The sequence below is a fragment of the Silurus aristotelis genome, assembly GCF_946808225.1.
Source record: "Silurus aristotelis genome assembly, chromosome: 3".
In the NCBI taxonomy this organism is placed as follows: domain Eukaryota; kingdom Metazoa; phylum Chordata; class Actinopteri; order Siluriformes; family Siluridae; genus Silurus; species Silurus aristotelis.
Genome location: NC_139576.1, coordinates 19,222,642 through 19,249,878, shown reverse-complemented (window position 1 = coordinate 19,249,878; position 27,237 = coordinate 19,222,642). Strand labels below are relative to the sequence as shown.

Genomic DNA, 27,237 nt, shown 5'->3' with positions numbered 1-27,237 from the left:
AATAGGATGCTAAAGGGCAGCAAATACTCCTTATATGTAACCTTTTTACAAAATATTACTTATTTTTATTTATGATTTAGTAGGAGTGCAAATGTCAAATAAATTATTAAAATGCAGATAAGCTGTCACATATTTGCTAGAAAAATGTAGCTGCCACAGAGAGGAATCGCTGAAAATTCTGACTTCTGAGGATCATAATGTTTTGGGTTAGTAGTTTATTAGTAGTAACAGTAGTGTAGTTTTCAGTTCTGGTTATTAGTTTCAGTTGAGAGTGTTTCTCACCACAGCTGCACTGTGCACCATGTGTGTTCCGACTGTTTTAAAGGGCCTTAAAGGGCCTTTAGAGCGCTTATATGAGCGCTCTAAAGAAAGGGATTTCATCTCAGACTACTTTCTTTCTTATACACCATTAAGCAAGGCTCATCTGAGCAGCCCTAAACCGAAAAGCCACAGAGTACACCAATAAGGAGTTTAACAAGAATCCATGGAGCACATTCACATCAACACTAACTTTCTTAAAATTATCAAGGAGTTTATAGCATTCCTGACAATAAACTCCCCATCGCATTAAGGTGGGAAAGAGTGATTAAGAGCTTGGCCATGGGTGAGGCAGCAGGAAAGGAGTAGCTGGCCTGCTACCATTTAATTAACGCTTCTTCACTCATCAAGCCTTGTACAGACCTGTTGTAGCCTCCTCCCTAACAAATAAGCATTTTGTTGACCAAGCTGGCAGTTTCTGGCTAATGGAAAACACAGAGCTTTATAGGTTATAGAGCAGCAATTGTGCACACAGATAAACAGAATTCAGCCTGTTAACAAAGAGTCTACTGATGCATGGTGGGCATTATGTTGTGTGGGAGGCTACAAAGGGCTTAAGTTTGGCAATTTAGGAATCCAACAGGCAGCATCTAGCATCTACCATATTTACTAGGCTTTAAAAACATCTTGCATGCTCTTAGTTCAGCTGGTATTAGGCATCTAACTTTAATTCACACTGCAGTATTTTGGATAAAGAAGTGGAAAGCTGACATGCAGAGAAACCGGTTTAACGTGCTTATAATAGAAGCAGGAAGATGTTTCATTCAGGGACGCAAAAATAATCCTTGGTTTGATGGAACAAAAATAAAACAGTGTTCAGTTAAACAAGTAATGATGCTAAATATTGTGGCTGAACATGCCTCACTTTTTTTGCCATTCTGCCATACTTTATTAAAACTGACAGCACAGTGTCATACAAATGCTAAGGCAATTATAAAGCCCCAAAGAATTACATTTGTCTTAGTATCATGTGTTTTTGAAATTTGAGATTGTTGACAAAAGGCATTTTTAGACACCTTGGTCTTTATCAAAAGAAAATGTGGATCTAAGCAGATTCTTATACAACTAAAAAGGCCCACATGATACTTTAAAGAGCTTTCACTATGAAACCTCACTCTTCTTCAATACATTCCAGATTGTTCTAAAATCACCTTGTGTTGCTTGTGATGTGTTAAATTTTTTTTTATTTGGCTTTGGACTGGCTACTAATTATTTCTTAATAATATTTATTAAAACAAATTTTTTCTCCAGCCCTGTACTCTGTCTGCATGCCAAGGTACAACGTTAGTTCAGGTAAGATCAGGTTAAGATAAGACACACATTATTGCTGGTTCATTGCTCTTAATGCTTTATAATGAACACATACCAAGGAATTACCAGACACCAGCAGACAACAGCATTTTACACCTGTTACAGTAGTTCAGAGCAGATATTCAGTAGCTTTCACATCACTCACCTGAACAAAGTATGCCCTTGTGGCGAGCACAGGAAAAGTCATCACACTCGCAGTACATGCCATAGATTTTGCCAAACTCGGACTCGTAACACCGGCAGTAGTTACAGCTGCATTCCCCACGCCCACTGCAGACCTGTTTTCCTTTAGCTTCACGGCAAGCTGAGAGGTTCAGACTGCCTACATCTTCCTCCTCGCACTCACAGTTGGTGCCATGGTAGCCTGGTTCACACTGACATGTGCCACATGTGTAAGTGCCAGCATTGCTGCAGTGTTTGCTGTGGGCCTGAGCAAAGCGTGTGCAGTTACAATCACACTGATAATCCACAGAGACTTCCAGACTATCTTTAAAGCCCACAGGCTTAATTGTGAAACTCTTCTGGGTGCCTGGAGGAGGACAGCTATGGGCAGCCACACTTATGTTGAAAGAAACCTAAAGCAGAAAATAGTTTCTTTTCAATTGTAAGTTGGTATCTGTAAATCTTTTTAAAGAACATCAAATAATGATTCAGTAAATTAAGAAAGCATATAATTAAATAATTATTTTAATCTAAACATAAAATATTTATGCCAGAAGGCATCAGAAGGAATCACTAAACAAATTATAACAATAAAAAAATAAAAATACATTGGCTTAATGGTTATGTAACTTGAAAGTGAAGGCGTCTGCCTTTTTCATGCATGATCTTAATCTTTCCTCACAGGAAGGAATCAGGGCCAGCTCAATGACTATGGAATATATGAATAAAGTAGTTCGGAATAAATCACACATAATTACAGCAGATGACAGGAAGCCAACCCTTTTGATTGGTCTGATTAAGAAAGGAAGCTCTGACATGGGAAACAGCTGATACTAGACAAGCTTGTTCAGACATGATTCATATACAGGCATTCAGCCGATTTATCAAATGATTAAATTATTGATGGCTTTCCTCTTGACTATGTATTTTAGTCCAGAACGACGATTGGTACACACTAGGAGATTTACACAAACATACTTTTTAAAGCAATACTTCAATAGTGGTCTACAAGAAGATAAGATGCTTAAACAACCCTTACATGACTGCCAAAAAAAAAAAAAAAAAAATACCACACGTATAAACGAGTTATTAAAGTGGCTTTGAAGCCCAGCAGGGAGGATTAGAGAATGAAACACCTTTAAAACTACAAAGTGTGTCTGGTCTTTACTAGCTAGGAATTGACAGAGAAGACAGACTCAACATAAGCTAAGCTTTTGGTGCTCTCATAAATGAGATGTCTAAAGGAATAATGCGTGGCGAAGCTTGTCAGTGATACCAAGAAGTGAACAATACAATACAGTATAATATCTTCAATTTCCTTTAGTACATGGAAGATTTTATGCATTACAATAAAAGTGATCAATGAAGAGACTTTTATAATTATACTCTTAATTTTCCAATACATTTTCACATTTCATGACATACATCATGATATTATAGGCTGGCTAGAAGAAGTACCAGCAACATTGTTTAATTACTTAATTCAATTTAACAAGTAAAACGTTGACCCAATTACATGTTACCGGGCAGACCACTAAAGAGCATTGTGACTTTAATAAAATAATGTTACAATTCTCAGCTCTACCACAGAAATACCAAACCTCTGCTATGAATCTGGATATTTATCCTTAGATAACAAAGATAAACAAATAATCCAAATGATAACTGAAGAGGCAAGATAATGAGAGTCACATGAAACTTGATCAAAATCAGAGCGGTGCTAATTAGCAGGACATATGAATCACGAGGGTGCAGGCCGGATAAAATGCTAGCGTCTATGAGACAGGGAGAATAGAAAAAACGTGTACAGTGTATGGATAGATAGAGGAAGTGGGCTGGGTAGGCCGAGAATGGGTAGAGAGACGATAGAATTAGCCCCATGATGGCTGAAATTTCAGTTCCTATCTTTACTGTTTCTTCAGAGTATGCATGTTTCATTTGAGGAAAAAAAAAAATAACGATTGCAATGTATATTCAAGTGATCCTGACCCTAAAGCCTAAAACAATAAAAGCAGGTGATTTCAAAGTTTTTATAGTCATAGATTTAAATAAATAATAGGATTATCATATGATCATAGTAAAAGATAACATTATTAGAGATGCACCGAATATTCGGCCACCGAAAATTTCCGGCCGAAAATGGCCCAAAAGTGCATTTGAGAAAGAAAGACTTTGATCACAGAAACAACATGGCCGAAACAGTTTGTTGTGATGACGCAAACAGAAACCGCGGCCTGCACGTGCTTGTCTAAAACAACATGTCTGCGGTGTGGACGTATTTCAGTATATCTAAGAAAGACCCACGGATAGCGATTTGCAAAACATGTAATGCCGAAATTTCAAGAGGGGGTGCGTCTGCAAAGACTTTCTCCATGTCGGGTTTAATTTATCACCTGAAATCCAAACATCCCAATCGCTATGCTGAATATGAGAGGAACGGGGCACAGAAAAGCAAAACCCCTCCGAGCACGGGCACTCCGTCTGTGGCGGACGTTTTTTGAAAAGGCAGAAAGTTTCCCAGTGATATTGTTGTATCTTTAAGCAGTTGCACTTGTTCTGAATGCACTTTGTTTTTATGAAAGAACATATTTAATTTTACAACCTTTCAGCAGGCCAGAGGGCCTGTACATTATTATTTAATGTACACATGAGTGCATTTAGGTTAAACATTTCAGTTTGAAATTTAATTTATTTTATCCTGTGCATTGTTGCAATGTGCTATAAATAAATATTTTCATAATTTGTAATTTATTTATTCTTTGAAACTTTTATATTAATTTATGCAATTGAAATGCCTTGATTTTAGTAAGGTTAGTACACAGTCATAGCCATAAATGCAATGGTAATAATAATTGGCATAATTTCTTTCGGGCGTTTCGGTTTTCGGCCTTGCTTTCCTCTTTTTCGGTTTTGGCCAAGAATTTTCATTTTCCTAGTTTTTATAAACAATTAGAGCCAACATATAATATAAACTGTCATATACATTCATTTAATTCTTGTGTTTTTTCTTGAACTTTCCAATCATTCACACTTTGGTTCCCATATAAGCTTTTTGAACATCCTGTTTCCGATTTTGTCCCCCTTTGTAATTGTAATAGCTTCCACTCTACTGGGAAGGTTTTTCTCTAGTTTTGAAATGTGATTCTGCATATTAATGTGCTTCCATTAAATTAGTTCAGTAACAAATAAGGTTTTATTTACAGTTAAGGTAATTAAGGAAATATTTATAATTTCAAAAAATATAATTGGACCTATAAATAACATGCAAAAGACATCTGGAATTAAAATAATGTGACATCTTACCATTTCTTTATAGGATTAGTTCAATCTGTTATGTATGGGGCTTTTAGTAAACTCAGACTTGAATCCTACTGTGGTGAAAAGAATTCAAGATTAGCTTTAGAATGCTTGCAAGAGCTTGTTACTAAGGCTCTTCTCTGCTCAGAGAGGACCTTACACTATTGTGTGAGGCTATTGAGATGCAGCGTCAGGCTTCTCACAGAGGCTTCTAGAGGCCTGCAAATGACACATGGGCTCAGGGCTGTGCTGTGTCCTGCTTTAGAGGACAAACTGCCATGTTTTTTCATGGTTTCTCCATGATAAAAGCAGACAGAGGCAGGCTTATTCCACTGGCTAGGCTTTACCATTCACTCAGACTATTCATCCTTTTTTTTTTTTGTCTCAGCCTACATTCAATTCCATTGAAGAAACAGGAGAGGAGGACACAGAAGAACTTGAGCGATGATTACTTGAAGGCCAACTTGTGTATAGTAGCATGAACCAACTAACAGTATGACATATCTGTAGTACAGAATAGTTTTTATATATTTGTAGTCATAAGGAAGTCAAAAACATTCAATTTGTCTAAGCCATATTGAGCCAGTTCATGTAAATGCATTACTATTATTAAAATTTTACACCGTTGAAAACTTGCACTTTATCTACTTTATCTTTAAAATAACTGCAGAAATTGCATGGGATTTTACTACTGTACTAATGTTTAAACATTGGTCTCATTCCAAATAAATGAAATACCAAATCTGAAGAACAAATGTTGGCTAAAACAATCTCAAGCAGACTGATCAGGGTCATTCATGTTATTAGTCTGAAGGAAAAGAACAGCTAGTGCTGGCACAAAACAGCACACAGTAAAGTTGCAGTGAGTTAAAGTGACAAAACATTTTCATGAATCTAGATTTGCAGAAAACCACAACAAGGTTAGTTTCCACATTTTTTGGTACAGGCTCTGACCTCACAATAAGTATAAACACTTGCATATTTGACATAACTTTCAAATAAAATTAAAAAAAAAGAAAAAGTAATCAAATACTTTACAAACCTGCAAACTTAAAATTCTCTCAAATCACACTGTTCAATTCAGACAGAGAAGCATATATAACCTTGTTGTTTCCAAGATATAGCAAAAAAAATAAAAAAATCGTGCCCTTTAAACTCAACTTTGAGGTTTCAAAATGGTGGCCTCTGTAACTGCTTACTGTGATAATCCTGCCAAAGTCTAAATTAAGATCACAAGTTCATGGTAAAATGAATGTCACTGCGCTCATCTGACACTTAACTCTTCCCTCAGTCAAAGTTAAACTAAAAAGAAATTTTAAACATATAAAATCATGAGCAACATCGATCTCACCGTGTCTCCAATCTTTAAATCAGCACACTTGCTCAGGCCTGATAGAGGCTTGCCATCTTGACATGTGGCAGTGAAAGCCAGGCTGAGGTCCTCCGGATGATCCCACACACTTAGCTCCACCTTAGAGCGAATGTTCTACACACAGAGAAGGAGAAAAATATTTGGTTCCACAAAGAAAAATTCTTGATGCAACCAGACAAACTAACAAATAATAAATTATAATAACATGGCCTCACATTATGCTATTCACATTTTAAACAAGTTTATCCATTGCTATTTAGTTTGTTTATTCTTCTCTATGGTGGTGTACTTCTAAACATAGTCTGAAAGCCTTTTGGTTATTAAATTGTGGTTCAAATAGTGTTTTCTTTTAACCTCAATATTGTATCTAATGCAGAAAATGGATGATTATGTATAAGAATGTTTCTATGCATAAGCAATCATTTTACATGACAGTTGCCTAGTTTTAGGCCATCAACACATGACCGCCTGCTATCTTAAAGTACAGTATTAAGTGAAAAGTTAAGTAAACAGGACACCAAGTTGTGAAAAATTTACTCATCTAGTCAGTCAATAAAGTGTCCTTTTTCCTCTCCTTTTTGTAAACATCAAATAATTGGTCCCAAACAGTCTTGTCCAGCACATTCCACAAAACACAGGGCATTAACATCCTACTGTCTTTCTAACAATAACCCTGGAAACCCTGGTTTTAGAAACTTGCCAAAAATGGAGCGCAAACATCTGGTGTGTCTAAAGTCTATCTACTCTGTACTATTCTTTAAAAACACACACACGCACGCACGCACGCACGCACGCGCACGCACACGCAAAGGCCAGATCACACCAGACCTTGTTAAAAAGTTTATTTCCTGTTAAAATTATTAATGTTTGAGCTGGGGTTTTTTCATGATGTAAGAGGCATGCAGAACATAACCAAACAATTTTATTAAATCAATCTAAAAATGAATCAACAATGTATGACGCAAACAATTGGGAGGTTTTCATTTCCTTTTTAGCTTCTGGCTTGCTCATGAAAGAGCAAACACTATAGATTTTTGTTTTGATTTCTCATATGTTAAAATAGTCTATAAAAATGTATATTCATAAATTGGCAAAACCTGTAAAAAAAAAAAAATTTTTAACAAATAATGTAAACTTACATTATAGGCATTAACAATTAGCTGGATTATGTTTTTTGAGCTTTGGTCAAGAATCTCCACTGTTGTTCCTGGGATTAATGCAGTGAAATTCTAGAAGAAAAAAAAAATGGTCATTAAAAAAAGCTAAATAAAATATGCATTACCAGGTATTATGAGCTGATTAACTTACAATACCTTATAAAGAACATAATGCCTTTTGGTCACAGCAAAAATCAGAAAAATGTTGTTTTCAGCAAGCTTTTCCCCAAGGAGAGCTAATGAAGGGTAGTCCTGAAGAGGAAAACATAGAAAACCATATGTGAGCATGCTAAATACATTTATCCCGTCACTATGAGCACATTACTCTTCTTGTTCAACACTCTGTAAAAGGAAATGACTACTCTTTCAGGTCTCTTGCTTTATTTACATGCCCTTTCACCCACACCCTTTCAAATTAGCTAAAATGATGTTATATTTTTTTTAAATGGTAAATGTGACTGTGATTCGAAGGTGCTGTAATTGACAAAAATCTAAATCTATGCACTCTAAAACAGCAACGAATGTGTTTTTTCACCCTTGTTCTTGTAATTGTTAGTTAGAATTAGTTAGTAAAGGCTCTGATGTGCTGTTTTAGAGTGCATTGAAAAGAAACTAGGCTAAAGAAATAGTATTGCAGTACATAACATAGTGTTGACTAAAGTAATCCAGTAAATACATCACTTTGTGTTTACACTGCCAACAAAAAGCCGTATGTGAATGTTTTGGCTTTGTTCATCTACATAGTCAGCTTTTTACTATACCTCTACAATCTTCTGTAAACACAAATTAATCCACCTACAAAACAAATCATTCTACTACCAGTCATAATGCTATAACTATAATGCTTGAAATTTACGTACGTCACCGTTTTTGATGGACGTACATTCGCAAGCATTAAAGTTATAGCATCAAAATGCACCACTGTGAAGTACATCAACTTTAAACATGTTTTAAAATTATTTAAAGTCTACTTTCAATTCTCTTTGTGGTTTTGAACCTACTTGTTTGCTGGCTGACTACAAAATCAATCAATCAACTAATCAATCAATCCAGCCAGACAGCCAACCCAAGCATGAAACCTGCTTGTTTACGGTACCCTGGGCTGCTAATTTGTCAATCCATAAATCATACCACATTCTTTTAGATGCATGGCATGGTTAATTCAGGGTGTCTTTACTGTAAATAGTTTGAATAAACCTAATTTTACATTAGGTTTATGAATTTTCTCTTCACTATTCCCTAGCATACCTTAGGTCTCACTTCTGAAAAGAAAATCGTTTGATAAAATTTCCCTCAAGTATGTCCAGCTAACATGGAAGAAATGGGACATTAATTCCACGTCTAACAAAAGAATTAAGATCTGAACTGGAAATCAAGTCAGCAAAAGCGAAAAGTTTAATTCAAAAAGTGGTGTTCATATGTGCCCATTAAAAAAAAAGAATGCAATTCACAGATGTTTTACTGGCATTTGATTCACCAGACTTAAGTAATCAGTTTAGAATTTTAAAAGGAGGCTTCGCCTACCATCTTTGTTGAAGCACTGTACTCGTTTTTATCATTCAGGTGGCACTGTCCATCATGAGGCTGAACTAAACCAGCCAGTTTGCCATCCAAAGCCAGATGTGGTACATCATCTGTAGCAAAGACCAGCAGGTGATAGGCCTCTTTCCTCCAACCAATTTGCTCCTAGCAGAAATGGGGAGAAACTTGTGTTAAGCCCTATTTTGAGCTTTTACTTTCAGCTAATTATCAAGTGTGATGAGAAAAATCTAAAGAATTGTAAGAAAGAGTTAAACACAGCAAAGCATTATAAAACTTTTAAAATGGCTAGATAAGCACAACATTTTTTTTTTCCAATACTTCCAACTTCCATAAATATAATAAGAACAACCCTCTATTTATCCATGCCACTATGACCAGTTCAAAATAATAATAATAAAAAAAGAAAGAGACAAATAAAATTATTTTTGGCCAAATGATGGAAAAAAAGCATGCCAAACAAAAGGCAGAAGTCTAGTTATACTTCATAGAGCTGCACAAACCTGGTCATTTTTCCAAGGAGAGAAATAATTAACTGTTCAGAGCAAACCATTATCAAAAAGAGATACGAGAGTGCCTCTCCCACACAGACCAAACAATTCAATGTTTGCCAAAATAAAATAAATGATCTCTACTGAGTTTTAGCACTGGGCTATCAGTGTATAAACAATCTAAGTAGGCAGCAGGACAAAACTTCAGCCATGACCCATAACTGACCTTGCAAACAGCCGTCTGGAGAATAGCATCAAATCCACCTTCAGGCGCATCCCTGTTCCGTGACACCACCTGCTTCTGCACCTCCTCATTAAAACGGTCCACTTTGTCAGTCAGAGATAAGTGATTACGGAACCCAAAGGATGGGACACAGCTTGGGAAAGGCTTGTATCTGTAATTAGTATCAGGATATCAGATCTTAATATTTTTATTATATTGATTTATTTTTAACATTTCACACAAATTTGTATACTGTATGGCAGATATGTAAAGAAACAAAGCAAAAATACTTAGTTACTGTACTTAAGTTTGATTTCTAAAGAAAATGTATGTTATATACATTTTTTCTTTACCTAATATTTTAGAATTTTAGTGATTACAGGAGAAAAATATATTTTTTGTTCTAATTGCATCATTATATTTATCTATATAAAAAGTTCAATTTTTTCAAGAAGTATATTGAAATTCCTAGAGGGAATTGAAACTAAATGAGTGAGAACAAGAATGAGACTTTACTCTGCTTGTACTTATACAGCACAGCGGTTTTAACATTAAATTGCTAGCTAACATTTAAAAGATTGCAAATAAAGTTGTTAGTTAGCCTTAGCTAATATTCTGCATTTTATTAATTTCTTGGCGAAAGGGAAACTCATTTAACATCAAATATTAGTGTGAGAGGGTTTTTTCCCCTCTCGTTGGAATATTCCTTTAACATTTATTTTCAGATTTGTAAATATTCAAGTTCATAGTCTATTTTGAGTAAACTTTTTGAAGGGATTCAGAAATGTGTTTTTTAAATAAAGGTGTAACTAACATTCCCTGAGTCACTAATTTAGGGCCACCTACAATCAACAGTAATAGAGGACTAACCTATATGGGCACTGATGCATGTAGGCAGCAGGGTAATTGCCCTTCAGGGACAAATTCTCAGTCTGTCAGCTTTCCTTTGTGATTGTATTGTGATGTTACATGTAATTTAAAAAATTGTGTCAATCATCCCAATACTCACTCAATACTGATTAAAAAATAAAAAAAATAAAAAAAATAAAGCTTGTTCTATGCTAAAACCACACAAAAATGTGACCGCTTAAGTGTACAGCATTTATTCCTACTAACAAACACATTTAGTGACGGCTGATCTAGAGTGTGTTTTTACTGCACACCATGTGTTCAATGCATTTGAGCAAGTGTGAAAGCTGTATTGTAAAAGTCATCAACTGGCAGACTGATATCTCATGCTAAGCCCAGCAAAAGTACTTTAGTGGGACAAAGAATTCATAGCAGAGCCAATGTATAGCAAACTAGCAATATTTAAAAAATATGAACCACTATGGTTTCTGAAGCATGTTCCCTGTTGTGGTAGATCCAATTATACAAACACATAAAATAACCTTACAAATGGACAGAGCAGTATAGGTTTATTTTCTGCACTTGATGGACATTTCTCTGCTGAGGGTCTAAATTTAACACTAATGTTTAAGCATTAGAATGTAACTTTTGCCTCCCCTCTTTATCCAGACTTTTGTGAAATCTTGACCAGTAAAAACCTTTCGGTTGAATTCCAATGCGGAGAACTTTCGCTTTGAGAAAATTATTGTTAGTTCCCTTTCCAAACAATGTCTATACCATTTTTGAAACTGTGGTTTAAGATTTTTTTTAAAGTTTCAAATGGCAGGAAAGTGGATGTTATAGTCTCCTATAGCAATTTCCAACTGAGTGTGGGTCTTGTATAGTATGTTAAGTGAGTAAGGCAGTAAGGCCGTAAGGCCAGAGCCACTAGCAGTATCTAGCAAAGGCAATCAGTGCCAGAATCATAATTCTTACTGATACACAAGTATGAAAAAAACTGCAACACATGATCTTTGTTAATCGAGTTATGTTCTTGCTTTTTACATGTACACAAAGAAAACAAAAGGACACTACACAATTGGTAAGCACTACAAATGAAAAGCTTGTAACATCACAAAGAAGCTAGTGCTGCTTCATGAAGACCTCATTGCTTACCCATTGCAGGGGTTCTCCTTATACTTGGGAGCTGTGTATGAAAAAGGAGACAAATTCTTATCCACAAACGTCCCAAAGGCAAGACGGAAATTACTTGTGAGCTTCTTCATCTCTTCAGCCAGCTTTGTTCCCAGGTTGCGAATAGTATCCAGGTCATCCTTCATGGACAGAGAGAGGTCCATCAGGTAGTACAGATCAACAGGATAATCCTCAACAGGACGAACCTGCACCTCAAATGAGGTCAGATGACCTGAGTAAGTTTAAACACACACAAATAGATCAGCTTTTTCCCCCTAGCAGCGATATTCCTTTAAGTGTACACTTTAGACATTTGGCAATTCCCATATGTATCCATACTTGCAAACAAAAGCCATACCCGGCCTCAGAGTGAGTGAAATCTTCTGTGGCTGGATTTGGATGACATCATACTGAGCAGACATGGAGCCTTTGGAGCTCAAGGGTTTATTCTTTAGAATGGAACTAATACTCCTCGGGTTTTCAATAAAACGAGCCTTGCAGCCCCTTTTCAGCAAGTTCTGGCTCAAATCACATTGTGACATAAATGTCCTTCCCCTTCCAAAATTCTGATTTAAAAAAAAAAAAACACAGATGTTAGTTTGTGCTGCAGAGGTACAACAGGCTTACTGACAGCTTCTGAGCAACCATTAAATCTTGTAAGATAGCTTTAACATCTCAAAGATTTCAAATATTCTGAGTTCAGCCATTTCAGCAGTCGATAGAACAGAGCGAATATCACATACTGATACAATACTGATATTTTGATAACCAATATTTGCAAAGTAGAACTGCATTTAGGCTTTAAGACAAACTGCAAAAGGTACAGCAATGGGCCTTAAGTTTAAACATTTAAAAATCTAAAATGTTTATTAGATTAGTTAACATTTTGAAAGTATATACTACAGATACAAAATATGCATTGAAAAGCAGTGATTGTCAAAATTGGTCCAAAATCTGTGATTGTTTTTTTTTTTTTTTTTTCGTTATAGTGGTGGAAATCACAGACCACCATTCTGAAAACTTTTATGTTTTTGAGATTTATAGTTATTAGCCTGTTTGACTGAGCACTAAGATTGGTTTAGACTAAACCTCAGTAACATGTAGGTTTAAAAATCGTGTTCGTTTGGAGAAAATGTCAAGCAGAATCAAAAGCTCCATGAATGCAACTAAACAAGCCGCGGTATTATTGTACATATTTGAATAACGAGCCATAATTATAAAGAGTTGCATTGAAATACTGTAGAATTGTGAAATTGATTTTGCAGTTAAAAATAATTATGACTTCAGAAATCTCAGGAACTCCTAAAGTGGTTCACTGTTGTACTTGTTTACCTGAAGGTCTCTCTACTACAAGTGAAGCATTATAAAAATGTTGTGAACTTGTGTTCTGCTTTACCTCCTGAGAGCACCAGGCACAGCTCGGGTGAAGCAGGAGACATTCTTCACAAGATGTGGCACTGCCACTGATACATACATTAACACCTACATCATGGACAAAGGATAAATGATAGAACATGAAGGCTGGTGGTGGTCATGAAGATAAAGTTCCAGTAACTTTTCAAACAGATACAAAATGCAGGTGGATCATTTCACAATATGGAAATCATTTCATTATAAGGAACGCGCTCACCTCTGGCTGTGTGACTACAGATGTGCAGGATAATGCCGGGTAATAAAAGGAGAGCTGGTTGGCCACAGAGCCGAAAGCTCCACATGATGGCTACTAAAGTCGAGAAAGGCGACAATCGGAAAAAGTACAAAAGACAACACCGGGTTGATTCACGGAAAGTAAACGTTATCCTTTAGATGACTTATTGGAGGGATCTTCTCTTGGTCCATCCCAAATTGACCAAACTGGCGAGCCGTCTGTGAACAAACCCGCACAGAAACTGTTCTTTGTAACACACAGGGTTCAATCCATACCGTCTCATCGCCTTCCCGTCCTGCATTTCCAATGAATGTTAAACAAGCGACAGTAACCGCGTGTCGCTTCCAAACACAAGCGCAAAACACATCGCGGACACGTGAAACGCGTTTTTTTCTTTTAAAGGAAGAGAAAGAAACCAGGACAGGACGTAAAACACAGATCAAAATCTACGAGTGTTTCACTGCAGAAGTTTGGAGATTGCTTTCCTTTACTCCGCCCATTCCACAGGAGAGGAGAGGAAAGGGAGAGGGAGAGGAGAGGAGGAAGGCGCTCACATTACATCACAGTTCCATGTCAAGCTCCAGACTTCACCCCTCTGCTCGCAATGCATTAGATTACAGTTTTAATTAGAAACTAGTGGTCAGGGTGCTCATCTCACATTTACATCTCCAAACACCCTGCTACTGACGTGCACACTGAATCTCAGCCCATCATAACTGATTGACTTTTATAAAAGTGTTTTTATAAAACAACTCAATATTGCACTAGGCATGAAATGATATTATGCTTTAGTCTATTTCAAACTAGGCCACGCCACCTACTGCTAAAGATGAATAACACACTGTGTTAGTGCACTACATGTCCCACAAGAAGTGTTCTGGATTTAAGCCAACTGTTACGTGGACTAAGAATGGCCGGTCACGTGATCCTGATTGAGCACGCACTAAAGCCAGGATTAATCTGCAGGATTAATGTTGGACGCTATTACCTGTCAAATTTTGCGGCTATTTGCCTTATTGCAGTTTCATGACAGTGGATGCAAATCAGTCGGTTTTTAAACAATGAAAGAATGCAACTACAAGCTTTTATTTAAAAAAAATGTGGCTATACAGCACCTTCAAACGCAGTTTTATCATCAGATAAGTCTGGGGATGGAGACCAAAGCTAGAATAATCAATTAATCAATCAATAAATTAGGACTTAACTCTTGTTTCAATCCCTTCTGGCGTTATACCACCACCACTTGGAGTTATGTTCCTCCCATTTTATATTAGGTTCCTCCCAGATGGTACTATGCCCCTCCCTTTTAGTTATGTTCCTCGAATCTGAGGCCCTCCCACTTGCAGTTAGATCCTCCCCATTTCAAGTTATGTCCATTCTATTTTATGTGAAAAGTAAAAAAAAAAAAAAAAAAAAACCCTTTGCCATTCTTACAATTTGTATAAAACTCCACATGTACTCAGCTGTGCATTGCAAGTCAGGACTGGATGTAAACCCTCTAAGTAAATATTTATATAACTATTAACAAAAATCAAGTTTAGTTGTTCTGTAATATGCAATTGATTATTGGAGAAAATATACACAACCTTAAATTCAGCTTCATTACGAGAACTCAAAGGCGTTCAGTGAGGTTGGGGGTCAAGGTTTGGGACTTCAGTTTTCTTAAGAAAGCCTTGATAAACCATACTTTTATGGACCTTTCTTTTTAGGCAGTTTGATAAAACATGTTCTTGTTACAATCGCAGATACTTTTGGCCATATAATGTATGCCCTAAAAATGTCTATATGCATATTTTTATATTGATCAGTGCTGGTGAACAGGGAATTTTTAATAGACTTACTTTAGCGTGTTTATGTTTAGGGCTGTACTGCAACTGTACAATTACATACTATCCAGTTTGTGTATACTGTATATAGATGTCTTTAATACACACCAATAAGTAGGAATCACAAATTACACGTATCTATTTGTAAAATAAAAACGGAAAAATAACGTATCCGTTTGTCGCCCTCTGTTGGCCAGACTGGAAATCGTATCGATAAATTCTGCGGGAAAGTAGTCCTGATTCCACGAGATGAATCGCTACGAAGTGAAGCCATTTTGACAACAAATACTACATATTATAGCGTCTGTAATGAAGAATACAAGTGTAAATTCCATCACCTTCCAATTATTTTAATATTCATTATCCATGTTTGCAAATGCTCCCACATTTGTGAGTAGAAAGTCTAGTAATGCAATAAATAACCATACAACAAACAAGACGGCACAAAATGATTTTATTGATAATTGAACAGAACATTAGAAAATTGGTTTTGCTTTTCAAAAGCCTCAACTGTCTAATGATTAACTTTTCTGAACAACTACACACACACACACACACACACACACACACAATACTGAAACCCAACTAAACACTGAACACAGTTTGGTGTAAATTATATACCTCATGCATACTCAAAGTACACACACACAAAAAAAGAAACATCTTGAATAACTAAGTATAGCCAATCAAAAAAAGGTTTTTTTTTTTTTTTTTTTTACATTGTTCAGACTTCTGTTATTCTAATTTCTGTCAAAAGCACTTGCATGAGTCAAGTACCTAATAAAGTGGCCAATTAATACAAAATGTTAAACAGACCATTTTCTACCTTTGACTTGCAACTAGGTAAACCTATTTTAAAAGGAATAACATTTTCCTTAATATAAACATTTTACCACAAAACACCTTTTGAAAATACCCATATAAACGACGACCACAATCATAAGATCACCAAAAGAACCAAACTTACTTCTGAACTAATTAAATGCTAATTAAACAGAACCAAAGAAACAAATAAAAGACTCAAACAAACACTCGAAGAATGTGACCTTTGTCTGGCTCAGTTTGTGGTTGAGTGAGTGAGAAGTTCAGAGGTCATTTCCACTATATCTTTGAGAGGCAGACCACTGAGGACACCATGATGCTTTGCCTGCAACTGTAGCAAAGCGTTGACGATCCGCTGTCTTTCCATTTGTGGGTGACTCACTGATAACTGGGCCATGATTGTATCAAAACTGCCCATGGTGCCATAGTGCTGTGGCACACATGTACCAGATGCAGTGGGTGTACTGCATATATTGGTAAGCTTATCCAGACTGCAGCCGAGTGGCTTTAAAACAAATTAAATACAATAGTTACTGGATAACTGTATTTAAAGTCAAGTGTAAGAGATTAATTGTAAACTCATACATGCATTGTGGAAATATTCAGCCTCTCTTATCTTTGAAAGTGTTGATTTATACTCACTCTGGAAACATTATTATTCCCTTTTCCTGCAAACCCTGGTTTATCGGCAGCTGGTGAAAGTTGAATGTGGGACTCTTTGCAGGTGGCTCGACGATCTGCAGGCGACTTGTAGATGTGTTCCACATGGAGATTGTGGCCTTGAATAGATCGGCCATTCATCTCTCCTACTGCAGCCTCTAGATCCTTGGCATTTCTCACACTAACTATTGCAACCCTACAGAAGCACAACCATAGAGTAAAAAAAATAAAATAAAATAAAAACACACAACAGTTCGAATATAACCACTACTCATTTATGTTAATACAACCATTACATCACATATTGCAAATATTATGCACTTACCCAGTGTTACTAAAATTGGAAAGGGCCACTTGACTGGCATGGTACTTCGCAAACCAAAGCAGCAGATCATGCTACAATCAGTAAATAATTTATTAAGTTGTGCTGCCATCTGGAGGTCATACTGATGATTGACAGTCACAATGGTGCCATAATGATCTGGAATATTTAAGTTAAGTAAGCAAATCATCCTTACCTCAGTAACACCGTTTGGCAAGTTTGAGACACAAAGCAAGAAACACCGATCTTTCATTCCGCTGGCATCCACTACAACAAAAGGCAAATAAACTATTAAAAGTTGCCTTAAATCTTGAACACATTTAAAATTATTTGTTTAAATAACCTTTTTGTTGCTGATTCGAGGGTCTTCGCTCTATGTGCCCTGATTGATTGTCTTTACAAATCTGACTGTCACATAGAATTTCTTCCTTTGCATCAAACCAGGCATCACTGCTGTTGATGTCTTTAGTAGTACCTAAAACAGTGTGTATATAAAATGACCTTAAACTTTCCAGATAGCAGTAACACTGTAGATCTTTAACACCATTCCACAAAGCAGAAACATGGTAGAATCTACACTTAAACACTTTAAGAAAGATACATTATGCTAATAGCAGTTAGGGATTTTTTTCCACAAAAAAGCACTGTGACAAATAGGCTGTGACATTAAAAATTGTTAATCAGCTTGATTTAATGGGCAGGAATTATGAAAATAAAATTTTCCAGAACATTACACCAGATAAAACTGTTGTCATAAGGCAGGTTGAGTCCATGAAATCAGGAGATTGGTGCTAAATGTTGACCCTTCTATCCGTGTGTCTCATCAGAAAACCTGATTCAGCAGACACAGCAAATATTTTCTAGTATGACTTTCCAGTTTTAATGAACCTGTGCCCACTTCTAATATTGTAGCCCTTCTTCCTCAAGTTTGTACCTTGTGTGACACTTGCACAGGGTATTTATTAGAGTTACTATGAATGAATGAGTTTATTTAATCAGGGACAATGCACAGTGCTTACAAGTTTGCTTTGTTCAAAGCCACTGTTTGGTCAGGCATGTAAATGTGCTATAGTTTGTACATGAAATAATTTCATTTGGAAGAGTGTTCCAAAGGCTCTCTGCTTTATAAAAGAATGAATGTTTCCCATAACCTTTGAGTTCCCATTTCTGCATCTTGGAACGCTGCACTCTGCTCTGACTGTCGACCGTGTGGCTCTATTAAGTCTATCTAAATTTAGTGTGACAAATTTTCTCAGAGGGGGAGCAGCGATACACGCAATAGACTATAGCCTTTCTGTCAGTTCGGACCATTGTGCCTCATCTCATGAACAAAGCACTTCTGTTTTGCAGAACTGCTTCTCAATTTCTTTTATTGTAACATTGCGAGTAAATTTTATAGACTGTTGTATTCATGAATTCAGTTTTAAAAATACCAAAAGCCCCCAACCAGCACCAACAATCATGCTACATAGACATCATCCCCCCCATCTGACCACTTTGATGAACATTAACCAAAGCTGCTGTGCTGTATCTATATGATTTTATACATCCCACTGTGGCCACAGGATCAGGCTGACTGCATAACTGCATAAATGAATGTGTACATGTGTTCCAAATAAAGTGCACAGGGAGTGTCTATACCAGTTTATATTGCATGGCAATTGGTTTGTAATGCTACTTACAAAGCTTGGTATCAATTGAGTCTGCTGATTGTTGGCTGGAGGCAGGCACATCTCTACTTCTTTCACTGCTGGCAGTTTTAGACAATGTGGCAGAATCACACAATGTCTGTCCCTGAGAAGGAAAATCAGTAATTCTAAGAACGTTTTAGGATTTAGATATTTTCTCATGTTAGTATACACTCAAATTAACTGTAACTCACAAGGTTCCCATAAGTAATAGGTAAATGTATACCTTTCACAGTCATCAGCATATCATTGTTAAATCTCATATTAAAGACTTAAATGTCTGCACAAATGCTTTGCTCGAAAAACATTTTTCGCTAAATATTTCATACACACTTTCATTTTTACCTGAGAATTTGTTAAATTCTTGCTGAGGTGTCCTCCACCTGTGATGTTAATTTTCAACACATCAGCTTGGTTAGTCTGACCTTCATCTTGAACACTGGGCCTTCTGACATCAACAATTAATGTAAAATATGAAACAAGTTTTCACATGCAATTTCAATCACTGATTATCTCCACAGTAAAGAAAACTTACTTGAAAGAAAGCTCAGGCAGACGGTCACCTATCAAAGTCTCATAAATCTAAAAAAAAAAAAAAAAAAAAAAGAGGAAAAAAAAGAAAAAAAAGAAAATGTAATCAAATTTAATGCATCCTTGTATGTTTTTTTTTACTTAGCCCTTTGCAAAAAGTATACCAAAGATGGTCTGTAGCATGTTACAGTTGTTAATCTCTTAGTGTCCACAGTAAGAGGCTTGAGATTATCCAAAGGAACACCTTCCAGTATCTTCCTCTTCATCTTGAGGTAATTGTCCTCTAAGATAATCAGGGTCTGCGACATTGAATCAGGCAGTGCTTCGATTCTGCATAAAGACAAAAACACTTAATAGAATGACAAGCAAATCCTTTCCTCATAGAGACATCACTTGAAGTTCTGTTCTATACCTCTGAAGTGAAGTTTCACCCTGTGGTGATGTGTGGAAGCGCCTCCAGCAATGTTGCTGGCACATGGCAAACTGCAGAGCCAGTAGACGCAACTCGGCCCATTTAGCACGTGAAATGGCACCACATCCACAAATACCGTTCTGTTGTTCACTCCTGGGCCCTCCTACATTGTCAGGACCAGATCTGGATCATGCATATCAAAGAATTTAGGTAGTGATTTTACAAGCAACTATTCTGATTTTTGCTCAAAATATTTAGTGGGTCACATTTCCACTACAATCTAAGAACAAACGTGTAATTATTTTATTTTCATTTATGACTTGGACCACAATCAAGTCGAATTTCAACAAATAAATCACATAGACTGCTTAACTAAAATTATCTTGCAAAAAAATAAAATATCTTAATTTGAGCATAAAATAAATCATTTTAGACCAGTCAGTTAGCTCAGTTCAGTCAGTAACCTTGCCATTTCTTCTTTTAAATGCATTAGCTCTTCTTCAATCATTTGGAATTTCCCAAATTCCTAGACAAGAAAGAGATTTTAGTGTTTTAGCAAGTAAGTACTACATCACCCAAAATACATAATAATAGTAGTAATAATAATACGTAAGCTACATTACCTCACAAATAGCATCCAAGTCAGACATGTAGACATCAGTAACAGTGTTTTTGTCTGAAGTGAGTGTATGAATTGTCGCCTGGTTAACAGGACACGAGTCACCGTCAGTGGAATCATCTTGGCAATGCTTCACAAAGAAGTCCTCAGTGATTTCTGTTGCCCGGGTGGCTGTAAAACAAACTCTAAACTCAGTGCTGACATCCACAGCTTGGCTCACATTGGGGGGAAAAGGAGAGACCTCACACGATGTTGTGGTTTTAACATTTAGCTCATTCGGGCTGGCAGAAGAACAGCTGGGATTATTGCATGGAATACAGTCAGTTGAACTTGAGGCTTCTTCAACAATCACACTATGAAACTTCTCTGCCTCACATTCTGGTTCATCCTCATTACTGAGACTATGGCAATCTTCTGTGAGATCAGTCCACTCTGAGGAGTTGCTGAAGGTTGATACTGAATCATGGAACGTACTTTTGTCTGCGCCACAGTCTGCAGGCTCATCACCGATAAATGCCTCAATGCTGCTTTCAGTAGCCATCATAGAGGTGTCCGTGACGTCACACAACTGTGCAGATGTGTGCTCCATTGTGGTGCTATTGAAACTGTAAAATTCAGGCAGAGTCTCCTTTTCTAAATTGGGAATACCTGAATTGGTGTCTGGTAACAGGGATACCTGGTCATAATCACTACTTGGATTTTGGTCTTGCATCTCAAGTTCCCTGTCAAGTGAAATGCTTGCTTGTGCTGAAGAATCTTTAAACAATCTGATATCCTGCACTTTACAGGACACTTGTTCCTCCCACATTTGACAAAAATGCTGGCCATCACTAGCGTTCATCCTTGGATGCTCTGTTTGCTGGAATCTGTTTAAAAGATTGCTTTGGGTGGTAGACAAATTATTGGAGGTCCTCTGAATGCCATTCAGCTGCTGAGAACTCAGTGAATCATTTTTACTGACATGTCTTTTGGCTTTTATGAGATTTAGCTCCTCTCGTACACTGCTTGGTAGCAGCTGAAGTGTCTTTTCATCCTCTGCACATGGAAAAAAATAAATTTACCCTACACCAATCTGGACTAGAAATCAAGCAGATAGCAGATCAAACATATCTTACCAGATATGCAAACGTTTTCTTCTGGGTTTAGCAACAGAGTGTTACAGCATCTGCACTTTTTAGCACCAGATGGACAACTTGTGCCACAATTTGCACACTGCAACATGTCATAAAATGTAACCCGTTGTGATCTAGAGAAACATTATAGAAATGACAAGCAAATTAAATCCCATAATTCCCTTTAGCACAGTATGTGCAAGTTTTTCAACAAAATATGAAAGTACCCATCAAGATTCATGGAAATTTCAGGTGCTTGAAAGGTTTGGCAATTTCCTAAGCCAAGCTCTAAAAGGAAATGAAACAAAAACAGTGAACAATCTGCTTAACTGAAAAAATGTTAATTATTTTCATTGATCTGATTCATTGGTTCAGGATAATTACGTTTTAAATGAACAATATGTCCATGTACTTCAAGAGCGGGATGTTGTTTCAAAAATTGATGAAGCCCTCCTTCTTCTGTAAAACGTAGGTAGGGTAGAATTTGGATCACATTTAATGAAAAATATGTTTTTTTTTTTCCTCTTACCGGCTTTATATTAAATGCAAATAAAAACATGGCCATACCTTGCATTAGTTTCCTGTCGTCTGCAGGTAAGGAGAAATACCAGCCAAGCAACTTTGGATCATTCAACTCCATGAAGTGGCTGATTTTCACAAGATCATACACAGACCTAGAAAAAGTGAATTTAATAAAAATTGGAATGTATAACAGATATTAAAGAATAAAAAAAAAAGTAAAAACTAACTTGCACAACAAAAATTTCCTTCCGTTGTCAACAGACAGGCAATGCTCCTGATACTCTAGAAATAAAAAACATTAGAAAAGATTAGTCTGTTCACTAAGTGTAAATTAACTGGTGATGAACAAATGATTAATTACATTGAATATATAATAGTAAATGTGTTCATTATTGAGGGTGACTATCGGTGGTGGACAGTAACTAAGTGAATTGATGTTACTGTACTTAAGTAGCTTTTTCATGCATTTGTACTTTACTGAAGTATTTCCATTTGGTGAGATTAACTTTACAACTTTGTGGCATCTACTTAGCATCATACAGTTCAGCATCAGTTCCACATAGAGAACTGATGCTGAAAAAAAAAAATGTATAGAGCAGAACATTTTGAGAGGAATAAAGAAACTCCTGAATCTAACTTGCCATAACACCCATGGCCTTATTTGTGTGATTTTTCTGAAACAGTTGAAATGAAGGTTTTGGGTTCATGAAAATATTAAAAGATATCAGTGTTTGACTCATTAATATTCTAGTAACAGATTGTTGTGCAAAGAGTAGCAGAAGTGTCTGTTCACATAAAAAGAGTTGATTAAGCTAAGACTTGTGATAAAATGATAACAGGACATTATAGGCAAAAATTATAGTACTGGAGTACATTTGAAGGGGGAAGGGAAAAAAAAGACTTTTGTACTTTTACACAAGTTTAATAGGAGCACTTTTACTGGTGTAATATTTTACCTACCGTATCTCTACTTTTATTAAAAGTACAGTCGAACCCACTTATCTCGACCTCGGTTAACTCACAACCACTTAACGTCGGTTATCTCGATCCCAATGACCAATCGCCGGCTTTTGCCACGTCACCATCTCACTACCGTATTTTCGCGTATATAAGACGCGTCTTATAGAAAGTTTTACATACCCCTCACACAGGATGCATCTTATATACGCGAAAATACGGTAGTGAGACGGCACAGTGCAGCCGCAGAAAAACTCGCGGAAGTGGCGGAGAAATCAAGCCTGACAGATGCTACAGGTGTAGGACACTTTTCAGAGCTGTGTGTCGGAGTGAAATGACTCGAGAATTTAATGTTGACACTGTTTAGCTTTTTGTAAGAACGAACTACACCCCGCACGTTTTTTTGTGATTTTGTGAGCGATCTTTGTGTTTGCACTGTTTGAGAATATAAAAGGTTTGTTCTGAGAATCGACGGTGGTTTGTATTGTATACTGGTAAATATCTGCTGTTAGTTGGTGTACATATGCCTTTTGGTGTAAACAAACATGTATGTACATTTTTATAGCATGCCTTCATCAAACAAATCGCGGCAACGCTGTTGTGTAAAAAAACCCCTACAAAAACACGTGCATGCACATTCTCATTTATTAACGCACATCATGTACATAAAGAAATTTCAAGCACGTTAATATATTGCCGCCATTTGATTTTTGTTTATCTCGATCATCGGTTATCTCGACGGTTTTTGGCGACCCCCTAGGACATCGACATAACCGAGTTCCACTGTACATGGTTTGAATAAAATATTTTTTCACTTAATATACTTTACAGTTAGGTTTAATCAATGCAATACCACAATGCAAAGACAGTGAGCAGTTTAATTTAGTTTGGTAATTGAAAAAAAAACTTACCGACCGTGTCGTTAGTAGCAAACCAAACGTGCTGCTCAAACGGTATAACGGGCCACATTACCCTGCGCGCGCTTGGCTCTAAATACACTGGTACCATAACGGAAGGAGAACACCACATGGTCTACAAGGCATTTGACCCAATGAAACAAATATTCTTATAAATAGACTCAAAGTTTGAGAAATGCTGCTGGTATTAACTGCCTCAATCTCCACGCAGCTTTCATTGGTCCCCTGCTTATGCACGTGCACGCGACCTGGTCACATTTTTGACCAATCAGAATCATCCAGCAATTTAGAGAATTTAATGTCCTCAGGCAGCTTTGACCTTAAAAGTATCACTGAGTTTTTTTTTTTTAAGGTAGAAAGTTTACAGTGATTGAGTATTTATATTTCTTCCTGGAAGTGGCGGACGAAATGGGTTCCTGACCATCCATTTGCATGTAGATCACTAAATGGTGAGCATCAAATGTAAATAAAATTTTTTCTCTTTTGCTCAGTTTCAGTTATAATTTCTAAATATTTATTAACACGATTGTTAACAAAAAAAGCATCAGTTTTAGAGGATGAATAACAAGTACAGAAAAATGTGCAATGTAGATAAATAGAATAAAAAATAAGCAGTGTAAATAATAAGAAATACAGAATGACAGGGTGGTGATGGAAAGCAGGAGGATAATGGATACATCAGTTATGTACAGAATAAAATGAAGGGTTTAGTATAAAGAAAGTAAGTAAGTAAAGACAAATCTGGTGAGGGATGGTGAGTGTGAACTTTATTCCTTCAAGTCCAAGCCATTTTTGTGTTTATATTTAAACATTTTGTAATAAGTGCAGCTGTAGTTTAGAATAGAAAATAGAAAAATATCTACTAGCTCTGTCTGATAATAATCTGACATTAAACTTTACCATCTACAATACAGGGGCCTTGATATTGATCTTTGGATAATGGTAAAATGTCTTAGCATTTCATATGCTTAAAAAAAAAATCATATTTTATCACATTCATAATACTATCTCACACACATACACATATATATATATATATATATATATATATATATATATATATATATATATATATATATATATATATATATATATAGGTGCATCTCAAATTAGAATATCCTGGAAAAGTTCATTTATTTCAGTAATTCAACTCAAATTGTGAAACTCGTGTATTAAATAAATTAAGTGCACACAGACTGAAGTAGTTTAAGTCTTTGGTTCTTTTAATTGTGAAGATTTTGGCTTACATTTAACAAAAACCCACTAATTCACCGTCACATTTCCCAATCTCAAAAAATTAGATTATGGTGACATGCCAATCAGCTAATTAACTCAAAACACCTGCAAAGGTTCCCTGAGGCTTCAAAATGGTTTCTCAGTTTGGTTCACTAGGCTACACAATCATGGGGAAGACTGCTGATCTGACAGTTGTCCAGAAGACTAGCATTGATACCCTTCACATGGAGGTGAGGACACAAACATTCATTGCCAAACAAGCTGGCTGTTCACAGAGTGCTGTATCCAAGCATGTTAACAGAAAGTTGAGTGAAAGGAAAAACTGTGGAAGAAAAAGGTGCACAACCAAACCGCAGCCTTGACAGGCTTGTCAAGCAAAATCGATTGAAGAATTTGGGTGGACTTCACAAGGAATGGACTGAGGCTGGGGGTAAGGCATCAAGAGCCACCACACACAGATGTGTCACAGAATTTAGCCACACTTATTTCTCTTGTTAAGCCACTCCTGAACCACATACAGCGTCAGAAGCCTCTTACCTGGGCTCAAGAGAAGAGGAACTGGACTGTTGCCCAGTGGTCCAAAGTCCTCTTTTCTGACGAGAGCAAGTTTTGTATTTCATTTGGAAACCAAGGTCCTAGAGTCTGGAAGAAGGATGGAGAAGCTCATAGCCCAAGTTACTTGAATTCCAGTGTTAAGTTTCCACAGTCTGTGATGATTTGGGGTACAATGTCATCTGCTGGTGTTGGTGCACTGTGTTTTTTGAAAACCAAAGTCACTGTACCTGTTTACCAATACATTTTTAGAGCACTTCATGCTTCCTTCTGCGGCGCAGCTTTTTAAAGATGCTGATTTAATTTTCCAGCAGGATTTGGCCCAGCCCACACTGCCAAAAGCACCAAAAGTTGGTTAAATGACCATGATGTTGGTGTGCTTGACTGGCCAGCAAACTCGCCAGACCTGAACACCATTGAGAATCTATGGCGTATTGTCAAGAGGAAAATGAGAAACAAGAGACCGAAAAAATGCAGATGAGCTGAAGGCCACTGTCAAAGAAACCTGGGCTCTATACCACCTCAGCAGTGCCACAGACTGATCACCATGTCATGCTGAAATAAGGCAGTAATTAAAGCAAAATCAGCCCCTAATTTGTTAAATGAATTGGTGGGTTTTTGTTAAATGTGAGCCAAAATCATCACAAAAGACTTAAACTACTTCAGTCTGTGTGCAGTGAATTTATTTAATACACAAGTTTTACAAGTTGAGATAAATTACTGAAATAAATGAACTTTTCCACGACAATCTAATTTATTGCGATGCACGTGTGTGTGTGTGTGCGCGCGTGTGCGCGCACACACTAGTCATCACGAGACATTTATCTTTTGCTATCTAGGTATGTTACTTAGCCATCGCCTTCAGTTGTTATTTGTTTGCTTAATTAAGCTACATAAATGCAGATTGTATTTTACCTCATATTTATGTAATATATAATACGAAATTTGACATAATTACCAAAGTTTTGGCATTCATTCTTACTCTCCATGGTAACCAGCAGGTACACAATTTATTTAAAACGCGAAAACCGTTTACGTAATACTGCGGTGTGACCAGCAGGGGGGGCTTAAACATAAACATACAATCAGTACTATTCACCCTGCAATCAGCAGTAGCCTCTGTAAACATCATAAGCCTTATTTCTAGTGTCAAGTCAGGAGTCACTAATCGGTTTTCTTCTATTAAAGAAATTATTTGAAAGTTTGTAATCACTGTTATGCAGAATAAAAAGTCATGATTACATGTGATGGGCCACTATATTTTTATAAGCTGCCTTTCAGAACAATACTACATTTGCCCACCAAGACATTATTACCTAAAATGCACTGAAATTATATACATCTTGACATAGCAATTAAAACGTGCTGCAAAATAAAATGTCTTAATGTCAGAATAATAATGATTATGCAAATATCAATCCAGTTTAAAAACATTGTTGCACTTTCTTTTAAATGTGAAGAAAATGAGCTTTACTGTAAGTGTACATTTAAAATTGTATATACATGTTTGAAATGTATAGA

The 27,237-nt window shown here is 36.5% G+C and overlaps 2 protein-coding genes across 7 annotated transcripts in view; both read right to left on the bottom strand.

Annotated features, from left to right (window-relative positions):
* Nucleotides 1–14,258, bottom strand: part of itgb5 (integrin, beta 5) — a 31,726-nt gene extending 17,468 nt beyond the window's left edge. The window contains exons 1-11 of one of the 3 annotated variants that reach the window (XM_083535995.1): nt 14,095–14,258; nt 13,523–13,612; nt 13,289–13,374; nt 12,251–12,458; nt 11,875–12,124; nt 9,874–10,042; nt 9,142–9,303; nt 7,774–7,869; nt 7,600–7,689; nt 6,440–6,574; nt 1,775–2,204 (exon numbers count right to left, since the gene is read on the bottom strand). In XM_083535995.1, the coding sequence (XP_083392121.1) occupies nt 1,775–2,204; nt 6,440–6,574; nt 7,600–7,689; nt 7,774–7,869; nt 9,142–9,303; nt 9,874–10,042; nt 11,875–12,124; nt 12,251–12,458; nt 13,289–13,374; nt 13,523–13,607 (1,711 nt within the window). In that variant the 5' untranslated portion in view covers nt 13,608–13,612; nt 14,095–14,258. Of the gene's footprint in view, nt 1–1,774; nt 2,205–6,439; nt 6,575–7,599; nt 7,690–7,773; nt 7,870–9,141; nt 9,304–9,873; nt 10,043–11,874; nt 12,125–12,250; nt 12,459–13,288; nt 13,375–13,522; nt 14,073–14,094 lie in introns of those variants that run through there. The other 2 variants (XM_083535994.1, XM_083535996.1) reach the window with 2 other exon arrangements.
* A 1,545-nt stretch (nt 14,259–15,803) lies between these two features.
* rbm44 (RNA binding motif protein 44) lies at nt 15,804–26,754 on the bottom strand. Of its 4 annotated transcripts, none has more exons than XM_083536842.1 (18): nt 26,675–26,754; nt 22,282–22,336; nt 22,100–22,206; nt 21,917–21,991; nt 21,760–21,820; nt 21,536–21,666; nt 20,425–21,455; nt 20,266–20,327; nt 19,802–19,984; nt 19,554–19,719; nt 19,394–19,440; nt 19,204–19,306; nt 18,853–18,964; nt 17,514–17,645; nt 17,367–17,437; nt 17,174–17,244; nt 16,831–17,044; nt 15,804–16,693 (listed from the first exon to the last, which is right to left on the bottom strand). In XM_083536842.1, exons 1-18 carry the CDS (start codon nt 26,703–26,705, stop codon nt 16,424–16,426), a joined length of 2,922 nt encoding a protein of 973 aa, XP_083392968.1. In that variant the 5' UTR covers nt 26,706–26,754; the 3' UTR covers nt 15,804–16,423. The 4 variants fall into 4 exon arrangements, 3 of the variants coding, with proteins under 3 accessions (XP_083392968.1, XP_083392967.1, XP_083392969.1); XM_083536841.1 differs by lacking the exon at nt 26,675–26,754 and adding an exon at nt 23,923–24,139; XR_014532722.1 differs by lacking the exons at nt 17,367–17,437; nt 26,675–26,754 and adding an exon at nt 23,923–24,139 and having other exon boundaries at nt 16,064–16,693; nt 17,174–17,329.
* Nucleotides 26,755–27,237: the final 483 nt, after the last annotated feature.

Excerpts from the sequence above, each read along its gene's own strand:
- rbm44 (XM_083536841.1), bottom strand. The coding sequence starts at position 24,040 with ATGTGGTGTTCTCCTTCCGTTATGGTACCAGTGTATTTAGAGCCAAGC. Across the intron at positions 18,965-19,203 it reads AGAATTTAACAAATTCTCAG|GGACAGACATTGTGTGATTC; the intron begins GTAAAAATGAAA and ends TTTCCTTCTCAG. Across the intron at positions 17,245-17,366 it reads TGCCAAACGGTGTTACTGAG|CATGATCTGCTGCTTTGGTT; the intron begins GTAAGGATGATT and ends TACTGATTGTAG.